The 26,941-nt window shown below is 43.1% G+C and overlaps 1 protein-coding gene across 4 annotated transcripts in view; it reads left to right on the forward strand.

Annotated features, from left to right (window-relative positions):
• Positions 1–15,317: 15,317 nt before the first annotated feature.
• The window catches only part of SGCD (sarcoglycan delta), a 138,637-nt gene continuing 127,013 nt past the window's right edge, over positions 15,318–26,941 (forward strand). For 2 of the 4 annotated variants that reach the window (XM_035559604.2, XM_035559605.2), the window contains exons 1-2: positions 15,318–15,452; positions 24,893–25,078. In XM_035559604.2, the coding sequence (XP_035415497.1) occupies positions 24,893–25,078 (186 nt within the window). In that variant the 5' untranslated portion in view covers positions 15,318–15,452. The remainder of the gene's footprint in view (positions 15,453–24,892; positions 25,079–26,941) is intronic. The other 2 variants (XM_035559603.2, XM_035559606.2) reach the window with 2 other exon arrangements.

The raw sequence follows: 26,941 nt of genomic DNA on the forward strand, positions 1-26,941 counted from the left end.
TTGCACGGTGATTTAAATAACTGTCCTTTCAGAAATGTCTGCAACATGACTTGGGTGATTTACCTTATAATGGCTTAAAGCCAAGAGTATAATGAAAAAATTACTCGAGTGCTTTTTCCTTTTTGCTATCTGCTGATTTATTGGAAATGCCTTTCCTTCAAATAATTGTCTCGTTAACCCAGGTACTGCCAGCACTAGTAAAGAACTGATAGGTGAAAGGCAGTGAATGCTGTTCTGTGAGAGGGAAGGCTTAACTATGGTTGCTCTGTGTGTTTGTAATTTTGGAGGGAGAAAAAAATAGTTTATGGAGTCTCAGGCATAACTGTTACTCTGGGGATCTGGAAGCTCAATAGCCCAACATGTAGGGGGGAAAAAAACCCAATAAACCTTTGTGATAGCATGCCTCTGTTCTTCTGACAAGGGCTGGTTAAGCCCTGGACTTGTACTGCAATAATCATGCAGATCCTCCTCCTTCTGTCCAGTTTGGGACTGCTTACAGTGTATCTACCTTTTGCATGTCAGAAACATGGGTCTGGACCTCAGGGCTGAGTTTCATGCATGGTTACGTCTTGCTGGTTGCCATGCAGGCACTTACAGTAGCAGAGATGATGAGGAAAAATAAGGGAAAACAGTACCATGTTAAAATGGCCCCTGTGCCTTATGGCTATAATCTCACAGCCAGCAAAAGACAGAAGAAGGAGGGGAACTCAGTCCTGGCAGGGAGGCTTTGCTGTAACCCACTTGCTGCTAGCACAGAATACAAAAGCCTCGCTACCTGCAGTTCTTTTGTAAGAGACAGAAAATAAATTGCTGCTGTTGAACATTTTATTTGCACTTGCAGAATATTCATCCAGGGAGCAAAGGAAGCACCAGAGGAGAGTGATGAGGGCTCATTTTTTCTTAACAAGCCAGTAGGAAATAATGCCAGAATCAGGCACAGTGGAAGATTTTTTGACAACATGGAAATTCCTCTTTGTGCGTTGCCAACTAACTCCAGCTCAGTGTGACTCCTCTCACCTTGAATCAACAGCAACTCCTAGCACTGCTGCAATTTCTTAATCAGTGGCTATTCAGAACAGCTTCATCATTTGAACCTTTCCATTGTAGAGACAGACTGAAGGTGGTGGCTAAGTAGCTCTTGTTTCTGTCCTTCTGGGAGATCAGAAAGAGACAAATATTGGCAGAGTTTCTGGATAGTGCTTGTTAGTTGGTATGTGTAAATACGTCTGGAAGGCTTCTTTACAGCAATTAAAAAAAAAAAAAAAAGGTTATGCAAAAAGGTGTCATTGATCTGAATATGTTTACACAGAAAATTAGATTTTTTTCTGTCAGAGTTGCTGAAAGATTTTCCTAAAAATATATCAGTGACTAAAAGACTACGGTGTTTTGGGCAGGACTTGGTGGGGTTTACTTACTGGAAGGAATGAGGTGGTGTCTGAAATAACAGATACATAGAGAGTGATGCTCATTTTAAAATGCAAGTCTTCTCTCATTTCTCAAAATGGTTCACGTCCACCTCATGCTCTGCTGGTTTCACATATTGCTTTGTCCATCTCCCAGTTTCTGCGTATACCTGTGCCCACATCAGCAGATGGAGACCATATCCATGGCACAGCAGTGGCAGATTTTGTAGCTACAGCCATTTCTCACTGTTTCGAGACTGAACAGGCATCTGCTGTTTACTTCTGGTGGATATCCAAAAGAAAAATTAGAGGATATCAAAAACAGTCTAGTTTCAGGTTCTGAAAAGTAGGTATGCTAAAGACAGGGTCATGGCTGATATTTCTTGTCACAGTTACAAAAGTTTTAGTGTTCTGTGATGTTTACGGGCTTCTAATGTAAAATCACACCTTCTTTTTATGTATTTTGGCCTTTATTATGCACAGACTACAGCGCAACCAGAATTTCATGCATGTGGATTCATGATTTTTTGCTTTGTTGTGAAGGATGCATGTTTAAGAATCCATAAAGATTTACACAAAGCAAGTCCCAAAACATGAGCTGAAGCCTTCACAAACAGACTTACAAGAGTATTATCAGAGGCTGGAAATTTTGCAAAAGGGAACAAACCCTGAGACAGGAGCTGGTGATTGAGGGAAAGAATTCAGACCACATCTAGAATTTTCCTAGTGGGAGTTAGGGAATGATTTGAAGGTGTACACAAAATGAGGGTTGGATCAGGGGTTTGAGAAGGGTTAGCCAAAGAAGTGGTCAAGCTGCAACAGTCTTTGCAATTGCAAGACCAATGTGGAGCGTGACCCACAGTTTGACTGCCTTGGGCTTGCTAACAAAGGTGAAGTGCCAGGGGAAGGGCACAGAGAAAGAAGTCAAAGCATCCCTGGCAGTCCAAGTCAGCTGTCTTGATGTGATAGGATTCAGCAGCAATTTTCTGCAGTCTCCCAGAGATGAGAGAATACACAGATGTTCTCAGTTCTCTAAAATAACACAGAAGCACTCTTGAGAGTGATGCTGCCTTTGGGGCTCATTTGTTTCATCTTTCTGTCTTAGTGCAAAAGGCATGGCTTTGAAGACAGAAGTGAGGAACAGGTCTAGGAGGCAACCCAAGGAGCTCATCTTTCTCCTGGAAAAGGAACTGCCTTTTTAATGTCTGGCACAAGTCCTTGGGGGGTGTTACGGAGCTGGCTATAAATCTGAGGCTCGTTGGGACAAGAAAAGTAGCAACACCTTTACAGTTACCAGGCAATCCTTGGAAATGGGTCTGTGCATACAGATATGAGCTACGTTATGTAGACAGTGCGGCCACTTGCAAAGCTTGCTGAGCTTAGGCTTACTGATCAAGGTAGTCAAGGCAGATTGAAGAGGCACCAAGATGACATGGAATTTGACAAAAATTAAGTTGTTGTTTTTTTCTCGTTGCATAAGACAATGGCAGCTTGTGGGAAAAGAATAATGACAGTTCAAAGTCTTGTAAATATATGTTCTGCCTCAAAGTTGTGTTGGAAGGGGAATTTAATTTTTTTTTCCTGAAGCCTTGCAAATTAGAAGAAGTGATAAATATTTGCATTCACAAATGCCCTGAAATCCTTACTCAGATAAAAAAGAAAAGACACAATGAGATTTTGAATTCAGTGCTTGATAAAAAAAAAAAAAAAAAAAAGTCTTGGGGCTCTGAGCAAAACCTTATTTAATCTTTTTTGTATTCTCTGTCTCATTTGACTTTTTTCCTGCTACTTCCACTGATGTCTGGTAGATGGCATTAGTGTATAACAAATTTCTTAAGTCCTTTTCTTATTGGAGGGGTTTTATTTTCATCCATTTTACAGATAATAATGCTGTCTTATTCAGTCTGAGCAGTTCTAAAGCATTTTTTTTCTCGGTGTTTCAGTTATGTTTTGACTAAACGCTTGTATCACTCAACATGCCTTTTTTCCTCCTCCTTGTGCCATATAATTATTATTTCTTCTAGAGGGCATCAATCACTTGCAAAGAAAACAAACTTGGTATCTTAGGCTGACTCTGAATGTAGAAGCCCTTTTATATTCTACATTGTTTGTGTGCAGTACCACATTTATTTCACATTCTTTGGGCTTAGAAATGAGGACAGTACTCTGAAGGAAGAAGAAAAATTTCTCACACAGAGAAAAGAAGATCAGATACTCAGAGTAGTAAATGGAGGTTCTTATGTACGGTGTTGAAGAAACATCAGACTGCTCTGGAAAGACAGTGAAAATGAGCTTCATAAATATCCTTTATCCTTTTTTAGTACGCATAAGCATTCATATAGGACTTAATGGGACCTCCATGACACAAAGGCCATTTTGCATAGGAAAACAGGCAATTATTTCTGTCTATCTCCTCCTAGGGATTTTCTTTGTCTGGATGAGGAGATGAAAGTTTCATCCACAGGTGAATTATGGCAGTCAGGTTTATGAGTCTACCAGTAGCTTTAGCTTCATCAGTGCTCCCAAGGTAGGAAGTCTTTTGTGCTGAGTTGTACGTATTCATTCTTGCTTTTAGCTTCAAGAAGCAACTAATATTTTTAGCAAACTTTTTAGAAGTGCTGGCTGAGACATTTGGAGGAGTGGGCCATGAGATTATTGATTATTCTCCTCCCCCCCCCCTTCCACCATTGAAATAAGACTTCTTTCTTGATAGACAACCAGGCTTCCAACAAAAATCCCTAGTTCCATCATCAGTTTCTTTTCTTAACAGGCTAAAGCCCATTATTCTCCAAACTTTACATAACAGTAGTAGCAGGGAAAAATGAAGTGCTAAGGAACTGTTTTGTGGATAAAGTAATGATTTTAAATATTCCCCAAGAGGCATCTGTTTATAGAAGATGAGCCTTGCCTGATCAGATATGCTTGATAGCAAAGCAGCAAAAATGATAGAGATATCTTTGAGCTTAATTTTGTATTAAGAGTATACAGGTGTCAAACATCCTAATACCATATCTTATTGAATCCATCTAATAATGAGCAAATCATCAGCATAATTTTCTTGCATTTTCAACTACATTTTCTTGAGAGTGAAGCAGTTAGGAAAATTATAAAGAGATGCCGGAAAGTAATTGTGACAAATTTTATTGTTAAGCACTCCTTGGGTTCATTTCCATAGAGGAATGCAAATAGGATAGGTAGGGCTAACCTCGCTCTGGTCCTTGGTGTAGGGGTGTTAGCATGTTGCAGACCTGCCAGACCCGGCATGGTGCCAGCCTCTGTGCCTGGACTCTCCTGTGCAGAAAGTTGTACTCCAGCTAGAGAGTTTGGGAGTTTGGCCCTTACTGTTTCACAGCATTAAGGCTGGAAAGAGATCGAACAGGCAACCTGGCTTAGATTACTAAGTAGATAAAAAGGTGGAGAAATTGTAAAGCTGTTTGGTTTCTGGACCTCGTTTAAAGAAGTCACTGAAGAACTTTAGTCATGAGTCACGAGTACTCCAGTTGTTTGTGGATAGCGTTGTAAGTAATTTGAGTCATGCAAAATGCTCATGTATGCCTCTGTTAGAGAAGACTCTTAAAAAACAACATGTGTACAAGACCTTTGCTTGCACAGGGGCTGCAGCCTGCTGGATTCCTCCACTGACCTAGGAGGCTCCACTTTACACCATCAGCAGCACAGCACAGCCATGGATGACAACCAGAGCTGTGCTCATGTTGCACAGGCTGATGTGGTCGACTGCTCCTAGGTAAGAGTCAAGTATTACTCAGCCTTAGCAAGGCTGCTTTAGTAAATCCAGTGTTTAAGCATGTTCAGGGTTCACTGCATCACCACCAACTGATGGGGGCTGATTTTAGCCTGGTGACAATCTCTCTTCATAAGGTGCTTAGATACCCTTTACCGAGATGTATGAGGCTTAAGTATCACTTAAATATTTGCTATTCACTGTACTGCAGCGGATGAAAAGATGCAACACATATTCTGGTAACCACCTTTTTTTTTTTTGTAATAGCTTCTAAAACATGTTGGTTTAAAAAGCATGTGTCTGAGAGACGTCTCAGTGCCTGCAAGCATTCCTTGCTGCAAAATACACAGACAGCTTGAGTGTACAGCAGATGAGGAAAGTGTGTGGGTGTATTTCTGTCCTTTTGCCCGCAACAACCTGTAACTTTCAGCATAAAGGTGTTATTTCTCATAGGAAGACAGCAATGGGGCTTTCTGAAACCCACTGAGGAAAGACTGACTAATTTCACATGGGGGTCACCATCTGAAATATGAGCAGACCTGCTATAACAAAAGATTTACTTGGTTTCTAAAGCTTGTAGTCTTTATGGTGGTCGTCTATTATTATTTGCAGGCAGGTTGTCTTACAACTGTTATTGCACCTTTCCTTGGCCTCTGTCATATCTTACACAGTTACCAAAATACTACTGATTGTGGACTGCTATCAGGTATAAAAATAGCACACTTGTAATGTAGAGCATTAAAATTCATAGACTGTAGCAGGGCCGTTTCTTGTGCTTTCTGGACAGGCCTGTTAACCTTTGAGAGATTTGCCATGGAATTCCAGCTGTAGAATAATAAAAACAGGTAAGTGAAAAGGGGCCCTACTAGGAGAAAGTTTATGTGGCAGGATGATAAACCCATAAAATTCAGGGACTGTTCCAGACCACGCTCCCTGCAAACACACTCGTTCCCCCACCTGCTCTTCTTTAAAGCCTAACTACCTGGATGATTTAGGTTAAAAGAAATGCACTGGCTTTGCTGTTCCATTGCAGCGAGATTGGTTTAACCTCTGTGTGGCAGCAGGCATGGAGACTTCTGCAACACGGTGCTAAGTTGCTTCAGATTTTCTCTGATGATGATAAATAGCTGAAGGGGTGAAAGGGGGAAGCTTTGCTCAGCAGCGTTGATGTGAATGCAGGGCGCTGCTATTTCATACAAGGGGGCAGATGCTCACTTCCTAGAGCAGCGTGTTGAGAAACACTTAACCTCTGCCCCTGTCAGATAGGAGTTGTTGCTGCAGAATTCACATCTAATCCACTGTAACGATACATTTTTTGTTCCTTAATATCATTCTACTTAAATATATGTATACATTTTCACACACAATAGAGAACAAATGCCTGCACTGATTTCTCCTTATGCTGATCTTTTGTAAGGAAAGGAGTTACAAAAACATTAAGCCTTTTATTAGATCATCTTTGCCTTTGGAAATGGTTTTATGTGGGAAAGAGATTTAATTCTTCATTTTGCATATTTCCTGCTTTAGTGGAGGGAAAGTTTACTCTAGCTTGCGTATATCTCTAACCCACAGAAACAGGGAAGGGAGGACATTTCTGAACAATGAGAATAAGCCACATGGGCACTTGGAAAATAGACAAAATCAAATAATCTCTTTTAATTAACAGTCAGTGACTTCACAGAGATAAACTATAATTGTAAATATATCTCAGAGTGACTGATATCTTGAAAACTATGCTACTTTTTGAGAAGCATCCAGATTAACTTTTGCTCTTCATTTTGGGGAGAAAAAGTGGGCAGGTAAAGTCATTCAGATTTTAAAAAGGAACAACTCTCAACTTCCTGACAGCTACTTTGCTCAAAAAATATGGCTGGGTGTAAGACACATAGCCTCTCTCTCTCCTCTCCTTGCCCTCACTCCCTCTGTGATTCTGGTTAGACAACATCAGGAAATCCAGGAGGATACTTTTAGCCTGAAAGAATGGAGAATTTAGGGCAGAAATGATGTTAACATTAATCACAGCAGTGACGAAATTTCACTCCAAAATATACGAATGAGACAAGATTTCCCTTGTGTCCTAGTAAGGAAAAAAAGATTCTGTGGCTGCCAAACTGTAGAGTACATTCACCTGGTTAAGGAAGGAATCAAACAATGAACCAGTCATTTGTCTACCATATAGAAGTGAACATTACAAGGTGAAAGTTTTCCCTTCCTTCAGCTCCGCAGTAAAGATTTCTGCAGTATAGTTGGAGGATCCAGGGGCCACTGTGCTAACAGGTAATCCAAGACCATAACTGTAAGGTTAAAGGAGAAAAGATGGTGCCAAGAATAGAATTGGTTTTGACTCTGAGCTCTGCAGAGGAAAGGACAGGACATTTGTTTCTCTCTTCCGTCTCCCATACTCTTCAGGGCCACACATTTTTACACTCATCCTTAGAGTGAGCCTTTGGCTTACAGAGATTTGGAAGGAGCAGCAGCCTTCGCTGACAGTGGTATGAGGGATAAGCCTTACCAGCTGCTGAATTAGATAAACATTTGGAAAAGTACAGCAGACCCAAGTGCAAATGGTCTCATCAACTTTCTTGGACTTTTCAGCCCTTATGGATGCTGTTGAGCCACATGTAGCCTGAGCCTGGCCCAGGCTACAGAAACTAGTCATGTATGAAAAGGCATGAGGAATCCTCTCAGAAATTAAGGGGTAATTAGCTACAGTGACATAGGGATTTCCCAAACAATTTTTTTTTTTTTTTTTTTTTTACCTTTCGTGACATCGTGCCAATAACTTAAGCAGAGATGCTGAGATTGGTAGGCCATTGGCTAGATTCCTGTAGGCAACTCTGAGTCTGGAATTTTTGCAGAGTGTCCTTTTCATGGTCCTCACAGATATGCCTCTACCATATTGAATTCTCTGGCAGGGTTTAAGGTCAGTGTGATTAGTGATGTATAAACATGCTTTTATTTCTCAGACCATTACATCTTTTTTTTCTTCCCTCTGTCTCACACATTCCACACAGTCTCAGTTTAGCTTAATGTTCCTATTAATTTGCTTTCTAAAGCTTCCCCCTCATTCTCTGTTGAAACTCAAAATATGTGAGTGTATGTGCATGTGTGCATTTATTTTTATATAAGCATAATAATTCTTCACTCTGCTACATCCAAGTGTCTGCATACTGTCGTGAGCTACTCTACAAACAGTATGTATTTTATCACCTCCTGCAGGATATAAGCAGAGAGAAAGAATTTGCAAAATTTGGCCAAAGATCGTCCATAATTTTGATTACTAGAACTGCTGTCTCCTTGCTTCATATTCTAGTGTGGACGTTGTGCATCCGGCTTCAGCCTGTTGCTGAGCAGCTAACGCTGTTACGGGAAGAGGAGGGCAAGAGCTCTCCTTTGGCTCAGATATTTTGTGTGAAGGCCACTGCTGCCCATCTTGGGGGGCTTACACAATCATGGAGGAGTCTCGGTATCCAGACTGTCATAGCACAGCTCATTAAAACAGGTGGCCATGGCCAGGGCTGTTTATAGACCGATAGTCTGCCTTCCTGGTGTTCTGCAAGAGTCCTGCTAATTGCTTTGTAAAAGACAGGCTACCTATGAAAATTGTTTCGTACAGCCAAATTTGGATGCATCAGGTGGTGTTAAACTTTGCGATATAATAGGACGTCTAAATGTAAGAACAAGCAGAGCTTCTTTCTTGATGAAATAAAAATAGGCAGGAGTGGAAAGGAAAAGATCGTGGTATGCAGAGACTGCTAAAGAGCTCTGCTTGACCAGCAAGTGCTCTCTGCATTAAATGCAAGCAGCATGGCATATCCATACTGCAAAAATCCCCATCACAACAGACCTGGCAGAGAAACTGAAACTCCCCCCCCCCCCCCCCAAAAAAAAAATGATGATAGCAGGCTAAGGTGAAGATTTGTCGTTGTTAGGGCATACATCTAGCTGCAGCTTAGAGAGCAGCTGTGTGCCTTGAACCTGATTTCCGAAAGAACTAAGGGTGAGGCTGCTCAGATAAGAGTAATAAATTTGGGTACCATTAAGACTGTAATAAAAGAATAATTATTAGTCTGGTCAACTGCATATTTGCTCTTATGTCTGTATGAAATTAATCTTCATGGTTATTTTTTCTTTGTTGTGTTTCTTGTGCCAGCCCCATAAGAAAGGGAGCAGCCAAGGAAGTTGTGCGCCTTTGCACGGTGACATCCATTCTGCTTCCTTGTCATGCTAAACATGAAGAGGTTCTATTGTTTGTAAATGAAGACCTTTCTGATTATTGATAAATAACTTCTGGATGGGGAGTATGACACATGCTGGCTGGAAGAACAGGGCTCTGTAATAGTAATATTGCCTTGAAATTACAGCCCACGTAGTTTGAGAATGATTCAGGATAATTACATTAATGTTGCCAGAGAAATGGAAAGGAACGCTTTCCATTTTACCTATTAACTAGCTCTACTGGCCTTAAATTATTTCTGAGAAGAGTCTGCAAATGGCTGAAATCATCAGAATAATTGCAAAGCACTGGTCGGGGCCGGGGGGTGGGCTGGATGTGGTCCCGGCTGCATCTCTTTGGCCAACAGGTAAACACTGCTGCTGCTTTTGTGGAAAAAGGAGCACGGCACAGAGTTTTCTGATGAGGTGCGCTACAGTCTGCAAATGGGCTCAGGGAGTTTGCAGGTCCCAGACCCTAAGGAGAAAACAGCCATTAGGAGTAGGTTGCTCTCAGTACAGGTGTTACACATCAACCCCTGCAACATTATGTGTGAGCCTGCTGTTATTCTGGCACGGTAGATAGTTGAATTGAATTTCCATCCTCCCTCCCCCTGTTCTTCAGCTCTCCTGAGCTTGTGCCATGGAAGATTTCTGCCTTTGGTGATGACTTTTTGCCACCTCGATCCTTGTATTATAGCAGTGGCAGAAATGTGGGGGCACCTTGTCTAAACTCCAAACCCTGAACAGCAGCTCTCTGGGTCTGGCCTCTCATAGGACTTCAGTCCTTCACTTCCTTGAACCCTGCACCTGAACTTCTCTTGTGTTTTTAGCCCAGTGCAAGTGGCACTGACTGCTGGCCTGGTCTCCCATTCCCTATCTCACCTGTAAAATGAAACTGGGACTTTTTGTTTTGTTTCCTTTACTGTCGTACTTCTGTTTGCAAACTCCAACAGAAGGGATGAAATTTAGAACACGTCTAAATAACTCAGTGCCGTGTGAAGCAAGGTTTCCTTTTCAGGGTCACTTCTGCCATTACTGAAATTTCCCATCTCCATGATAGAGAATTCTTGAATGCTTGCCCGTGAGAGCAGGGCCGCAGAGGTGTCATCTCCGTGCCCCTCCTTATTTCTTTTCCCTTAGTTTCAGGGAATTGGAAGATCTTGCATCTCATAACCAGTCCCATATTGATATTTTCCTACTAAAACGTAGCCATATTTATCTCTGAAGAAACTAGAGCCATGGGTGAGGATGCAGACGCTCCAGGTCTGACTCTCCTAGCTTGCTGTTGGGTGCACGCAGTTGGTTGGTCTCCAGGCACAAGTTGCAACAAGCTCCTTCCAAACACATACACACCATGAGTGCTTTTTCATTTTCTCCCATTTCATTTTCACTTGTCTAGCAAACCCATTTTGGCCCTGTGCGCGATTACCTTATGACCTGTGTGCCTTCATCCACTTCATCCAGTCGTAGCTGCGGCCCTTAAATAGGACTACCTGCTAATAGCGCCCTCCCCTCACATCAGACCTTCCCTCCCTGCACAAATGCACGCACACCCAGAAGGATTTTCTCCCTCTGATAAACCACTCCTGTCCTAAAACTACTGCCATCAGCTAAAGAAATTTTGGCATCCCCTTCTTCCCCCTCCTTTGTCACTAGGTTGCCCTCTGTCCCATCTGAATGCTCAGGGCTGGGCAAATCTGTGAGGAATGCCCATAGCTTCCCTCCAGCAGCTTGCTGTTCCTGGCCCAAAAGAGTTAACTTTCTAATCCATTAGCTACCTTAATTCTGCATTTAAGGAAATGAAGCTCAAATGAGTCTTGAATTCTCCCTGTACACATGGATACGCAAGAGATCTGTTACAGGAGTCCAAGGCTGAGTATGATTTAAAATAATAATAATTAGGCAGATAATTTCTTTCAATTTAGAGTTTAAAAACATGTGAACATTTATATTTATTTGGTTGTGATGTTTCAAGAGATTGAATGGATTAAAGAAGTCATTTGGAGAAAAAGCTCATACAAGGAGTTGCTTAATTATCTCATTCAGATATTAAAATTTTCATTTTGAATTCTTCCTCCAGTCCAGGTGCACACACACCTGCGTTTACATGCTGCTACTTTCTGCTTGGTTGTTTTGCACTGATTTTCTTAGGAAGGTGTTGGGAATGCTTTAGCAAGCCCCTAGAAATCTGCATAGCATGAAAATCCTGTGAGTTTTGATTTGTATGCAAATAGATATTATCAGTTAAACAGAATTAGTTATGTATATTGCTAAGTCAACGGTAAATATTAAATCATTTTCAGCTACATCCAGAAAATGCTGGAAGGCAAAATGCAGGTCAGGTATAAATGGTGGAAAAGAAGCTTTCCTGTTTCTGAGTCCTTTTTGCCAGTGTTACAGATTGGTGTTAACGGGGTGTGTTTCCAATCCACTTTGGGTCTGGTTTTGGTTTTTCTGAATAGTGAGGTTACTAATGCTGAGTGGCTAGATAAGGAGGTTAGGTTACGTTCTGTGATTCCTGGAGAAGCCCTCTCGTGGGGGTTAATGCAGGGGAGTTCGTAGCAAAGTGCCAGCAGTGGGTGGCTGCAGGGCACACTCCAGAGTGCCAACTGCTGCGACTCCGCTGGCACTTGGACTTGGTGCTGTGAGTAACCTCCCAGTGCCTCCCACTGCCAAGAAAAAGATGCAGAAAGGTGTGGTACAGAACAGCATGCGGCATGCGGAACAAAACGCGTAAATGTTACTGTGCAAGCTGCAGGTCTCACGAATCTCCTGGTATAGAAATTCATGGATCTGGTGGAGGGGATCTCCTGCACCAAGTGGAAGTTCCTACACATTGCAATCTCCAGCTGCAAAGATATTGGAGCTTTGGGGGGTTAATTTGTTTTTATCTTCCCAAAGAGCTCTAGTAGCTGCTTTTTTTTTTTTTTTTCCTTAATCCTCATAACCCTGCCAGAACTGACAAATAATAGCAGTTACGCAGATAGTTATGTCGACATCAACTTAAGTTTTACACTTGCAAGGTTCATATATTTCTGGTAGCACTGGCAGTAATACAAATAATAGCTCAGTGATAGAGAAAAGAGCAGTCCCTGAGCCACAGTTCTGATGCCTGAAGCATCTTTAAACCCCATACCCAAATGAGAGAGAGATAAAAACAACCTAGTCAAAGTGGCTTAGCTTGAAGGAGCATTTTATGTTTTACTTGATGACAAAATAGTTAGACATTAATGCAGTTTACAGTAAGACACCCTTAAGTTATCAGTGAGGTTGATGTGATGCCTGACAGATTTAATGTAAATATTTATAGACTTGGCCTACTAATTATGCCAATGGAAAAAATGCAATATTAATGCTGTCACCTCACCACATCTCTACCTGCCAGCACGCTGCTAGCTCGTATAAATATTCTGAAGTTAGTAAGTAAAGCACATAAACAGAAGAGATCATTTACATTTTTAATAAGGGATTAAGTTATCTCTAGCGGTAGTTTCCAGCCCACAGATGTATGGGAGGCCTGTGGACTGTTCCCCAGGGAACTGTGAAAAACGACAGAAAAACAGAGTTTTGCGTAGAGTATCTGGAAATCTCTCTCTGTGAAATTATTGAAAGGGTACGCACCACCTTTGGCAAATATTTAGGGATCCACACTGAGATAAATTTGAAAACCACTGATTTACCATATTTGTGTAAAGAAGTGAGTAATTTCAGAGTACCCTACTGCCATGTGGTAACTGATCTGACTATTAGTCCTGCTGGGAGCCAGGCTACTGAAACAAGCCCTGGACCACAAAGCACCGAAGCACGTGCTTGACGTAAAACATGTACCTCGATCCACTGAAGTTCCTGCCTGTCACCATACATAACTGGTTTGCTGAACAAAAGCCATGGGGAAATTTAAAGCAGAAGGCAAGGACTGCTATCATCTTGCAAACAGCTCTGCAGATGCCCGATTGTCTTGTAGAACTGAAAATCTAATTACGTGAATCTGCAGCTCATATTTTTCTATTTCAATTTATTTATACTAAGAGACTCCAAAGACTTTCGGCACTCGTGGTTTCAGCTGTTACTGCCTGCCAAGCCAACGAATATTATCATTGCCATTGTAGCCTGTTTAGGAGACTCTCTTTTAGCTGCATTGATGCTCTCCTGATTTGTGATCCAAGAGTCTGTGGTTTCTGTTCTGGCACAGACTGACTCCTCACAAGCTGTGCAAATAAATCTGAAATGCTATCACCACTGGTTGTGTTTGTCGGCTTGCGTGCCTGCCTTTTGCTTGGCTTATAGTCTTGAAAACTGAGGCAGAAGGATCAGGTGGTTTCATATTGCCGTGTCTTCTGCAAAGCAGCATCTTGTTCCATGTATTTTCCTGCTGAAGGTGGTGTGGTTCGGGTGCTCATCCACGCTGTCAAAATCTGGCCATGCACACTGCCAGGGCACGTTGGCAGTATTGCCAAGCAACGTGTGGCTCTTTGCAGGAGTTAAATGGGCATTTTGGGGCCAGGACAGGGTGCAGACAAAAACCATGCGTGGTGCTACCACAGTAGCTCCTAAAACAGGTTGGATGGAGGAAGTAGGGCAGGTCGGCCATACAGGCATCCTGTGTGTGTGTTGTGAGCTCTCGTCCCCCAGTACAGATCTCTCCTTCTTGCTGGGTAAATGAGTCCTGGCTGCGGACCTAATCCACAGTCCATGGAAGGCAACAGGCTTTCTACTGCCTTCAGTGAGCCCTGGATCAGACCATCCACAAGGCTCTCTGTTTTCAATCCCCAGCTGTATTTGTCTCTTGTAAACACTTCATCCAGACTCCACACCTCTGTAAATCACAGAACAGAATAACCTGATAGAAGCGGAGTGCACAGTTTTGAAAAGGAACATTAAGAGGGAAAAAATATAACTCTCTCTCTTTAAACTGTCTCTTTTCTATATTGTTACCTTGACAACTCTGCTGCTGTGCTTCATCTTTGGTGGGACTTAACTGTGGTGGAATAAGGAGGACATCCATGTGCATTTCCACATCTACTCCGGCTCTGCTTCACAGGCACATGCCAGGCACAGGGCATCTCGAGCTGCAGAGCTCGCGTTCGCTGCCTCGACCCATGGTGCTGGCTGGAAATGATTACAGATATTAAGAACTGGGACCCATTCTGATTAAAGGTATAACACTATATCTTCTATTTCTTATCCTTAAGCCAACACCAGAGCAATGTTAATGCTCTTTGAGAAAAAAAAAAAAAAAGATGCAAGGTGCTTAAAATATTTTTAAAGGGTTAGGACAGCTGGAAAGCAGAGAGGGATGAAAGTACTCAAAAATAGTTGTATTATTTTTAGTATAAGCAGATACGGGACTATGTGTCAAGATTAGGATACAGTCCTGATGTGCTGAACTGAGTGTAGAGATGCTAAAAATATGCTTTCTTTTCTCACAATTTTTAGAAGAGGCAGAGGCAAAGGTAAGAAGAGAGTGGTGGTGAATTGGAATTTTAGTTCCTGTGTTTCCTTGCTTACTGGGGTTTGGCTCAGCTGACTGTTAACCTGGCACCCATGACCACCGATACCAGCAAAACATGATGAGGCAGGGCGAGGTGTTAGCTGTGGGAAGGGAATCCCTCCCGACCCCTTTTCCTTCTTACCAAAGAAAATCCCTACCAGCATAACCTTTTTATTCTTTTAGACAGAAATGGCTAGAATTTAACAGAATAGCTGCAAACACAAGCCACGCAGACTCCTGGGCTGAGTGCAGAAAGGGGTGTCTGTGTATGAATGTGTGTGCAGAGAAGGGGGCTTTTAATGCAAAACACATGTGTTTTCAATTGCTGTCTGGAGCCAGACCAGTAGCTGTAACTTGGCCTGACAAAGCCTTATTGAAGTACAGACACTGTGGTTTCAAAGCAGTTAGAAAAAGAACGGGAATGCTGTTCAGGAAATTCTTCAGGCATGGGCAGGGACTTGGCTGCAATTCTGCTGGTGGAAAATCTGACAGGGGCAGCTCATGAGCACAGGCCAGGCCTCGTGCGGCTCGGAAAGCAGTGCTGCATCTTCCTCCGAGCCTCCAGCGTGGCTCCAGGCTTTCATCTCCCACCGAGAGAGAGGTAAGAGCCGCATTGTTCCTTCCCGGGGCGGCCGGTCGGATTTGCTGCACGTCTGTGCTTCTGCAAAGAGGCTTCCTGCTTTCAGAGCATTGTTTAGTGAGAAAGTGGAGAATGTGTAGCTGTGGCACATTTGCTGAAGGATTGGAGGAGTTCAAGGCTGGGTGTTGGTTTCTGGCGAACTTTGCTTCAGTGATAATTCTGCAGGCAAAGCGACTCTTGCGCTGCATCTCTGGCTGTGCAAGTGCTGTGACAGAATAACTCCCAACTTGTGCATTTTGGGCAATAAGTCTGCATATAACCTGAAGCCACTGAAAGGTTGGCTCTGTACCATGTGTCACTAGCAGATTTTAATGAAAAATGCTATTCAGTCATGCTAAATGGACTTATACATATATTGTGTTACAGTTGTTTGATGGGTTGAAGGCGTGTTTGTCCAGGGGTTATCAGGCAGTTACTGACTATCCCTGTCACCTGGTACGGCCAGGCTGGGCAGAGAGGCACTAGTTGGGTAACATTCGTTGCCTTGTGATTTCTACGCTTATTATTTCTGTGTTTTATAAAACGCTAGCAAATTGCAACAGACAGCACAGTCAGAAACCACGTACTGCAGATTAGAAGGAAAAACATTAATTTAGTGCCTCTTCTATCTGCAACCTCTCTTTTGATCTGCGTTTCTTTCCCCAAATAACTTAAGAAACAGGATAAAAAGCTCACTCTCTCTTTAGGAGCCTGCCAGACTTAGGCAGGGCTCTCATCCCTTTAGTTGCAGCACTGAAGCCTGCCTCGCCTTGCAGAGATCTCTCCACCTTATAAGGCAGCCTTGGGGCCGAGAGCTCGGGCACGGCGTGTTCATCAGGGCTGGTGGAGGTGTCAGGGGGAGTCCGCCTCTCGCAGCTTTGGAAACTTTCTTGCTTATCCCAGTGTTTTCTCCTCGGATTTTCATAGCAAAGTTATTTAATGTGTTGAAAAAAAAAAACTTCTTTCCATGTTTTTTTTGTTGTTTTTTTGTTTGTTTGTTTGTTTGTTTTTTCTGTCAGCGAGGAATTAAGGAAATTAAAATTTAGAGGGGGACAGCGCTAAGTGTTTCTGGCTGGGTTCGTGGGGGAAGACCCACAGTTTGCTTTTCCCACATCCAGCAGGACTACGTGTACAGGACTTAAATAGTCATTCAGTCTGGTGATCCAAGACATTCAGTGACAAGGTGAGGTTGGCCACAAAAGTGCATCAGATCCAGTGAGGGCCAGGGTGAGAGCTTTGGGGAAGCATGTACCTAGGGTAACTCCAAGGGAGGACAGCAGGTTCGGGTAGGCAGCAAACCCTATCTGGATGCAGCAAGATTCAGTATATTTAGATCTTTAAGGGGAATAACATCCGGCAAATGCAAACATTATATGTGTGATGGAGGGGAAAGAACAAAGGGGTTTGGGAGCATCTTCTTGCTACCACGCCTGTTTGGTCCTTTAAAAGTGTTGGTCAGCTGAAATGGGTTGGTTTGAACCAAGTCAGGGCTTTGTTGGTTTGGTGTGTAGATAGTTTCCTGGAGGCTGATGGGGACAAATGTTATAAGAGGAAGGACAGAGATGAGCTGCAGAAGAGGGAGACATATGAAAATGAAGAGGCTCAAAGCTTGCTTTGCAGATAATACACCTGTGGTGAAAATGCTGTGTTAAATGAAGTTCTCATATGATCTGGACTGTTTGAGCCTACACAGCCTGCCATCTTACCCTGCAGACTTGGAGCTTTATTGCTTATCTCAGCAGCTGTTAATTCAGGCACCCAGACCGCCTGTTAACTTCTTCACTGCTAGGTAGAAGCTTAGTTTAAAAAAACAAGAAAAAATTAAGTTCCTGCCTCTGATCATGTATTATCCTACCTCACAAATCTGATCATCTGGCATTTGATCTCTGGAGCCAGAGAGACGGACAGGCTGGAATATGTGTCAGCTCCACTGCCTGGCTTTAGAGGTGCAGTGTCTGAATTTGGGATGACTGAGCATCCAGATGGGCTGTTTGCTATACTCCATGCTCTCACAGGACCCTGCTGGAGACACAGATGAGTCCAGGCAGAGCAGGGGAGGCTCTTTGCAATGCCCTGGGCTGGATTTGATCGAGAGAGATGGCAGCTTCCTCCTTATCTTTGGCAGCTCCTCCTGGGCCTCCCTCTGCAAGAGATGTCTTTTTTGCATCCCCACCTAGGTCAAGTATTCAAGCTTTGCTTTGTGTCAAGAAAGACTGAAGGGTGTGTGCATGCATGTGCACCTGTGGACAGAGTATCTTAAATCTATAAGGTGAAAGTGGAGGATCCCATCGTCTTGCAAGCACACAGATGAGAGAGCCACAGGCACACCCTAAAATGTGCATTCCTTCTCCTGGTCCTTCCCAAGAGCAAACTAAGAAGCAAGTGTTTCTGTGCAAGTGAATAAATGGATGAGCACAGTAAGCACATTATATGGAGGGAAGATGCAGCAGAACAAGGTTTAACTTTAGAGAGCATATATCCAGGATCACTGCAGAGACTTTGCTCTGGCTCTTGGCACACGCTTAAGCCCACAGTTCTTGCTTCGTGCCATGCTGGTTGGGTTCCAGCCATATAAATCCATATTATGATCCTGCTTTGCACATTCCTACAAGTCATATCTCTTTTCTTGGTACTGTGGGGTGAGAGTGTGCTGGGGCAGAAGTCTGGAAAGTATCACCTCCTGTAGCTTGCCTTCTGATTCAAACTCAGTTGATTATATCCCTCTTGCTGTTCCCACAGCCCCCTGTAGTCACACCTGCTGCTGGCTATTTTAGTGTAGTTCTCATATTTGTTCACCCTGCTTTGAGACACTCCAGTGGGAAAGAGCTTTTATAAACTTGGCACAGATGGACATAGGCTTATGATTGCTTCACATCATCTGAGTAGTGCAAAGGAACCAGCGTGTGAGGCAGCAAATACGGGACGATGTTTGCATGCAGTGTGAATGTACTGCTGCAAATTGGGGGGCATTTTGTGGAAGACATTCTTTGCTGGCTAGCTCAATATATAACTCACTGAAAACAATTTTTCCTTCCTTGTTAACTTTTCTTTCCATTTTCTCTTTAATTCTGACAAAGAAAAATATCAAGACGAGATAGCTATGAAGAAAAAGTCTGAAATTTGGAAGAAACACTCATAAATAAGAAAATAGACGTTTGTCTTCTCAAGAGAAGAGAAACAATAGTAACATCGCGTTGCTCACAGACTCTTGCAGCACTTTAGAATAAAATACCACCTTTGGTTTAGGAGAGACTATTCAGAGGTGGAGCTGCCTGTTACTTTGTTTTGTTCTGGCAAACTCTAATATGTTTATAGCTTTTGCTGTAAGTGCTCCTTGAATGCAAAGCAGCAACTGAGCAGAGCAGAAGCTCCATGCTCAGCTTTTTGTTCAGTCCACCTTCTCAAAGCTCCTGGTTTATAAACTGAGGCTTTTGTGGTGCCCTTGTTGAATTTCGTGTTGAAATGCTGTCAGCCCTGGTGACTGGGGAAATTACATGAGCTCTCAAGACCTTAGAGGTACGGAGTAGCCTCAAGCATTGAGGGATCTGGATCAGAGATGCTTTATCAGTAGATGAATCCCCAAGGTCTCCCTAGCTCCCTGTGCTGAGTGAGTCTAATTTCCTAGAGATATTTCAGAGGTGGGAATGGCAAATGATATATTTCTTAGTGGACTGTTGGACTGTGCAGACCAAGCAAAGTTTGTTGATGTGCAAATATCAAGCTGGATATTTGAAAAACCCTACATGTGATGTACCCTGATGGAAGAAACTAGTCAGAAAAGAAGAAAACATTATTTAAGATGTTTCCTTCCTATTTTTGTCTCTCTGGACGTGTAACACATTGCCATGACACCCAAGAAATGTGTGTTGACTGGTGATGGTCTTCACAGCACATGGAAGAACCTGCTCCACACGTAGAGGAATGGGAACTATTGACAGAAGCAGAGGGACAAGCACAGAATGAGGATTTCAGTTTTGGGGACCATAAATCACTTTTGGGTCACGATGCTGGTGGAATAACAGACCTGGGGGTGTCAAGCTTGAGAGAGAGTTTTATGGGGAGTGAAGAGGCAAAAAGTCTTGGTGATGGAAGGCTCAAAAAAGCGTTCTTCATGCCAAATTTTGTTCTCAGTCACGCTCCAGAAATGTCTGTTGTTTTGAACCTGGTGGATAGTGTGCAGATAAAAGACAGAGAAATTAAAGAGGTTGAATCTGCAGAGCATTTCGAGCTAGCGAACACAAGTACATTGCCTTCCAGTGATATGACAGAGAACACCTCTGCAGGTTTTTTTCTCATTTTAACCCAAAAGAAAAGGTTTCTGTTTCAAAAAGCAAAGGAAGAGAGAAGAGGATGTCGGTTACATGGAGACAAAGAGAGGGCAGATGTGGGAGATGTAGGTCCAAGGCCCAAGGGAATTTGAGCCCATCTCTCTCATCTCTAGAAATGTGTTCCTATCACCACGATACAGGTTAGCCTGGGGTCGGATGCTCTCCGTTTTTCTGATGAAGCTGTTACACCTCGGTTATATGCAAGCAGGCAGCTAAGCAAACTTTCTGCAAGCACACCAGCACATTTGCTGTGCCAGCCTCTTGCTGGCATGTGTTCACCTTCTGGTACACCCGGTGATTTTGACTAGAGACCCTTTTGTCCCCTATAAATATGGGGCTGGCTCAGCGCTCACGGTTTCTACGTAAAAATTTATGGAAATCAGTTTGGCAAAAAGTACATGGAAATAAATGCCACCTTCCCCAAACCTGCCACATCCCCACTTGCACTACCCCTGCAGTCCCCATGGGAAATCTCCATCCCATCCAACCGCCTTCAGTGCACGCTCCTGCCGGGCTGTGTAAGGAGGAGCAGGGACACAGCCCCAGGTGGCATGGTGTGGGCACGGACGCAGCCGCTGTCACTGAGCTAGGACTGGCCTCAGCGGTGCTGCAGTGCCAGCGGGGAGGTTGGCGTTTTGGCTGGGGACACACTACGCCAAGGGAGGAGAGATGCTGCGTCAGCTGCACAGGACTTAGGAGTCTGTGAAGCAGTGAGTCGTTTCAATGAGCTCTAGAGCACTTTCAGCAGTAAATTTCAAGTGGGCTCGAAAGGGAGAAGGCACCTCCCCTGATTGAATCCCCTTTCAGCCTAAAAGTAGTCTATTACTAAACACACATGATTTAAACACTGATCAAAGAGACCCCCGTGGCATAGAAACGTTATTGATTCCTCTTGTTATGCCTCACCCTCTTGATAGCCCACATTGAGCCTACAAAGCTGGCATGGCCGAGAAACATTACAGCTATGGTATTTGCAAGGGAAAGATGTTTATCTGTCTTGGTGCACATAAAACATTTTTTCTGATGAATTGGTGAGCCAGGTTGTGTTCGGAGCGAGCGGTGTTCTGCCCACGAGATGTTACTGCAGGGGCAGGAGGAGGTGGTGGAAGGGCGAGGGGCCATGTGATAAAGATCTAGTGGCTTCTAGTGCCTTAACTAGCGGCATCTGATGTGAGTTTTGGAAACTCAGTGCCAGTTCTTACTTGTGATGCCTTTCAGCTGAGACTGATTTCAGCTTTACTGAAAGAATGTGCTGAAGCTTCTTTGCCAGAAGGATTCAGCAAGCAGTCAGCGTGGATCAGGGTATGCAGTGCTGTTACTCTTCTGGTGGTTGTAATAAAACAGATAAATCTTTCTTGTCGTGGGCTGGATCTCGAAGGTATGCTAAAGTGAAAAGATGAATAGTTTATCTGACTGGGCTGGATTTTTGTATTGGGTTCTGTTTGCAATGTTTGTATCTAAGGACTCTGTGTACAGCTATTGTGCAAAAACTTATTACCCATATTTTTTTAACAGCAAGAATTCTTTGAAGAGTACTCAGGTTCCAGGCTATGCTTTTGTAGTCATGGTAATGCTGTCTGTGGCTAAACTCTGATGATTTGGCATCCTGTGGTGTTTTTTTTTTTATGGTAAATACAGTACTGGTAGTCCAATGCGGTGCATGTGTGACTTGAAGTCCTCTTGTGGCAGGCAGATGCTTTCAAGCCTGACTTTTGGGGAAGGAGTGTCTCCCCCCCCACCCACCCCCCTTCTGGCTGTATTTCAGTATTTTATTTTTATGGATATTATGAAATTAGGTAGCAATTCCAAATTTAAACAAACAAACAAATAAAAAAAGCAACTAGCAGCCTTTCCCCTTAGCTTAGTAATTGAAAAGGGGGTGTACCTTGCAAATGAAACCACTGGATGTCCTTTCAAAGTAATACTTCTTTTCTGGTGCCTAATTTGCTGGTTGTCTTTATAATGTTTGAGTCAAGAGAAGCTGCTAAAACATAAATTATTACTAGCGTACTTCTCCCTCCTGCACAGAGCAGATTATTGATAGTGGGTGCTGCTTGTTCCTTAAAGCAGGTGCCTTACGGTCCTTGTTAGCCTACGCTTTGCTTAACATACCTCGGCACTCAATGCCCATCGCTTTTCTTCTCTTTCTGGAGAACTACAAACACGAGCATTTTTGTTTGGTAGCCACACTGCAGGAAGGAATGCTAGCTAGAAATCATATATAGCTTTAAGTGTAGCTCTGTGAGAGCTTATATAGAGGGAACGTCCCATCTATGATTCCCATGTTATTTTCTTGTTATAAATTTATACTGTATTACTAGGTCATGTTCACCATGTGTGTTGTAGTACTTCAGTTGCTCTATCTCTGTCAGGGCAGCTGTGAGCTAAATATTTTATCTAAACCAGAGAAATTCTCAAGATCAGGCTCCTGCGTGGATGCAAGTTGCTTTTTGTGGTTATGTTCTGTTCCTATAAATTCCTTGGATGTCTGCAAAATTTTCCCCCACCTGAATATGGCATTTTTGCTGTCCTAGTGATTGCAAGGGGGAGTGGGAGGAAGGGAGGTGGAGAGAAAGAATAAACAAGTCTTGCAATAAATATTTTAAGCTGGGTATTTCATACTGTTCCGTATTGGTCGGACCCCTTTCAAGATGTGAGAGGGTTAGACATGCAATTTATTCATTTTCTCCAAGGGAGAGGCTGCATTTAATATGTGCTCTCCAGGATCCCCTGTTAAAATATTAGGCAATAAAATCCTTGACTGTACAGTAGTTGTTGTTATAATTTCCCTCAGGTAGTGGAAACTGTAATTTATTGTTTTTTAAGATTTCCCTTGCACAGGAGCTGAGTGATTGTAGCAGTGTAAAGGCCTGCTTTTCTCCAAGCGCATGTATTTGTTTGTGACTTCACTCCTCCCTTCTGGCAAGCTCTCTGCTGCAAAGCCCTCCACAGTTTACAGTTGCTGACTTAGCATCTGTGAGCCAAAAGACCCATGAAAACCAAGCTGGATCTGCTGCGAGCAACTTGCTATGTGCCCCCTTGTCAAAAGCCCTGGGTCTGCCAGTGCTTTGGCTGGCTTTGCAGCGCAGAGATGGATACCCCAGTTGGTCTGAACAGCAGAAGTGATTTATGGTGAGCCCACTTACACCAAGCAAAACTGCTCTTTAATAAAGACATACCTTTCTTCTGTGATGCAGATCCTTAATGCTAAATTGGCTGAGCCTACCCACTCTAAGGATTTGTTAGCTGGGGCCAGGATAGTCTGGGGTTGTAAGTAAGGCATGGTTTGTGGTGGGATCTAAGATCTTTTCTTTTTAAACCCTCCGAGAAAGCTGGAAAAAAAAAGTCAGGCTTGCAGGCATGGAAGAGCTGGCTGAGGCTCACATTACTGTAGTTGTAGTTTTGTGAGCACGTGAAGGCCCTTTGTTTGAGAGGAGGGAGCTCAGCCTGGCAGGGGAAAGGAAGGTTACTGGTTCTTTGGGCAGTTCTTGTCCCAGTCATATGGGTTTCAGCATTGGGACAACAAAGAGAGAGTGCTAACTTCATCCCGAGAGCAATGCTTGAATAAAAGTTGTGCCAGGGAGAAACTCACCTTATGTTGACCCTTTCATTGCCAAGGGCTCTGCAACATTTCCTACTGCACACTGTGTTTAATTAGGCGCTGGAATATGAAGCTACTAGCAAATTCCTCTAAAAGTAAGGAAAAACTATGAAACTAATGGTAAACAAACAAACGCAAGCTGTTATCAATGAGCATCTTATTTTTACCATTGTTTTGTTCTGCCCTTATGGATCATGCTCCTGCAGAGAGGAACTTCCATTGTTTCCCCCCATTTTGTGATTTTTGTAATTCACTGAATGCAAGCATTGATGCCAGATACCCTGAGGAAGAAGCCCGTGATATTGAATCAGTAGCACAGGAATGTGTCTGGTGGCTTCTTATCTGTCTAAAGTCTCAAATTCAAAATATCCAGCAAACTGCACATTATTAGAAATGATCTGATATCATCAGCCTGTGTGGCCATGTCTGAAAATGTGTGAATCTGTTCCCTGGGGGAAGCCCGTGAAAGTGGCTTTCCACACTCCAAATGTGGAGGGCAAGAAGGTGAATACCTACATTCATGGGGCAAAAACACCTCCACAGGAACATCCATTCGCCACCCTCCATCCCCTCAGGCTGTAATGCCATTTAAGTGCTTCTGTCTCCTTTCGTCGACAGCGGTCAGCCAGACCCCGACTGCCCACAGCAAGCTGGGTACTGGGGTGCACAGGGGTGGCTGTGCTCGCCTTGGCCATGGGGGACTGAAAAGCAAACTTTTCCTGGGGATGCTGCCACACCTCATAGCCCTTCTGGTCTCCTTGGTGCCAGGTTTCCTTCCTTCCCCCTTTCTTTGCTCTTGGCTCCAGTCTTGTCCTAGCGTGCTGTGCCTGCCTGGCCAGGGTGTCAGAGTCCTTGTTAAATCGGTGTAGATATTTGGGGACAATTTGTTAGCGCTGTGATAGCTGGAGAACTTTGTGCTTCAAGTTTATTTGGTTAATGAAGTTGGAGGCGGGGAGAAAAAGACAAACGTTTTCCCCTTGCCTTTTTTCTTTGGCTGTAAGGAATGATTTTATTTGAGATGATTTTTTTGTTGTTGTTGAATTAAAGCCTCTGAGAAGTAATACTGCATCTTCAAAACAAACTGCTGAACTCAACTTCTTTCACCAAGTGCATACAGAATTTTCCCCTCAGGATCCTTCAAAGCCCTGGAGTGCCAGCCTTGCAAAACCTGGGGCGGTGAGCAGAGTCATTTGAGAGTGATCTCCATAGGATACCTTTAGACAGCATGCTTATGTGTGTTTATAAATATATACATCTAATACATAAATTTTTCTCAGTGTGGTACTGCATAGAGTAAGCAGCAAGAAAAATAATGCAGAACCAAGGTGATTCAAGAAGATGCTGCCCAGCTGGTAAACTGAGAGAAAGAGGGGGGGAACCAAACAAACAACTAAACCTCTAACAGGCACAGACACAAGTCCTCAGCAGTTTTTATCGTTGGATTTGTCTTGCTGCTTAATACACGTGGTTATTTTTTTTTGTGATTATTTCAGATGCCTCAGGAACAGTACGCGCACAGGAGCACCATGCAGACCTCGGAAGGACCCCAGGTATACAAAGTGGGGATTTATGGCTGGAGGAAGAGATGCCTCTATTTCTTTGTGCTGCTCCTAATGATTTTAATCCTGGTGAACCTTGCTATGACCATCTGGATTCTGAAGGTTATGAACTTCACAATTGTAAGTAGTGGGGGTTACCCTAAAAGCTGCAGGGAAAATGAGGGAGGGTGATGGTTGTTTCTCTGTGCATGAATTCAGATACGGCTTCAATGAGTGTTTTAGTTGCTATGGATAGCTGTTGTTACAGGGAGGGAAAAAAAAAATTATCCAACAATCCTTTTTTTTTTTTTTTTTCCTGCTGGAGGATGACTATTAGGGATGTTTGCAGGATTGCCAGGCTGAGGAATCATCTCAGCATCACAAATCACGTTCTTCCTTCTTATCCTATTGATATATATCTATACACACTTTTATATATAATTATATATACGTATTTTTATGTAAACCCCCCCCCCAACATTTAATTAAAAGGTATTTTTAAATTAATGGATAAAGGTATTTTTAATTGGGGGTTGGGAATGAGTTTGAGTCTTTCTCTGAAGTGTTTTCTGTTTTTCTCCATGATTGGGAAGTCGTGAAACTTGGTTTGCCTTTCTCTCGGGGAAAGTTCACGTACTGAAATGAAATGTATGAAAGGTCACAAAAATGCAGTTCAAAAAGCTTCATAGAAGTAAAACAAAATTTCCAAAGTGTCTCTGGGTGCAGTATTTAGGTGGAGCATTTTTGTTGTGTTGTGGTTGGCGTGTCAGCCCTGCCAGCAGCACTCGCTTGCTGCACAGGCTCCCTGGCTGGACTTAGCTCTCCAGAAGCCCCTGAAAAAACGTAGGAGTTCTGTACTGAGAGGTAGGTTGCACTGGGGCAAATGGTGGTTTCTGAGCCTTAAGTGCCCAGCACATCGCTTGAGCTCTGCTCAAACTTTTGGGGATAAAAAGGGGTGCCTTTTTTTATAGGGTGAACTTTGCCCCCCTTGCTCAAACACACCAAAAGTCAGGATGTGGCAAAGCCTTTATAAAAGGCAGTCCTTACCAGTTTTTCACTAGATAATTTGATCAGGCAGAGAGAAAATGAAATTACTTGTCCCTCCCTTTTTCAAAGCAGTCACTGCCATCCTGGTCAGGTGGAGCTATTTTAGGACCACTAGGATCTTCAAGAGAAACCAAGTTTGAGGCTTTAATCCTGGATTTACTTTGTGAGAGAACTGTAAGGTTAAAATCTCCTAGACCAGTTTCAAGGACTTCCCCAGCCAGGCTCTGATGCGAGTAGTGCATTTGAAGTCTCCTAGCATTTCTTTCTCTGCTTTGGTCTTGTGAAGTCCTGCACAGCTGTGTCCAGTATTATGTCATTAATGGGCCATGAGAATTGAGTAAACAATCTCTGACTTACAGTATTTTGTCTGCTGGATACAGTGTCATGGGAACATGTAGAGTTCATTTTCTCTAACTGGTATGCTGTCAAGGTGTGCAGAAGGCTGTAATGCTAGTATGTTTAGGGAGCAAGCAATTATAAAGCATTAATCCATAAAAAGCTCCTGCAAGTGGGTGAAGGGTGAGCCAAACTGGAGCAATTAATTCTTAATCAGGCCAGTTATTTATTCTGATGAAATTGATGCCACTTTGCTATATATCTTCTGCTGAATTGTGGTAATTACATTAATGCAGTAGAAAAATTGGTATTTCTGAGGTGATAGCAGATGTGGTTGTATCCTGGTCCTGCAGACAGCAGTATGATTATTAGCCGAAGCATGAGATAACAGGATTTCAGATACTCACTTGTTTCAAAACAACTTTATCCAGAATAACCTAAATTTGGGATGCCAGTCCCGTGATTTTTGCTGTTTGATGGTGGTCAGTCTGCTCTCTACGGACCGCTTGGGAAACGAGGTGAACTACTCTGATCCTTTTGCCCTCGCAGCCCACTCCTGATCCATTGCATTTTGTAGGCCATCTGCAGAAGCATCATCTGCTAGGGACACTTACAGAAACC

This window comes from Cygnus atratus, chromosome 14, assembly GCF_013377495.2.
Source record: "Cygnus atratus isolate AKBS03 ecotype Queensland, Australia chromosome 14, CAtr_DNAZoo_HiC_assembly, whole genome shotgun sequence".
Classification (NCBI taxonomy): domain Eukaryota; kingdom Metazoa; phylum Chordata; class Aves; order Anseriformes; family Anatidae; genus Cygnus; species Cygnus atratus.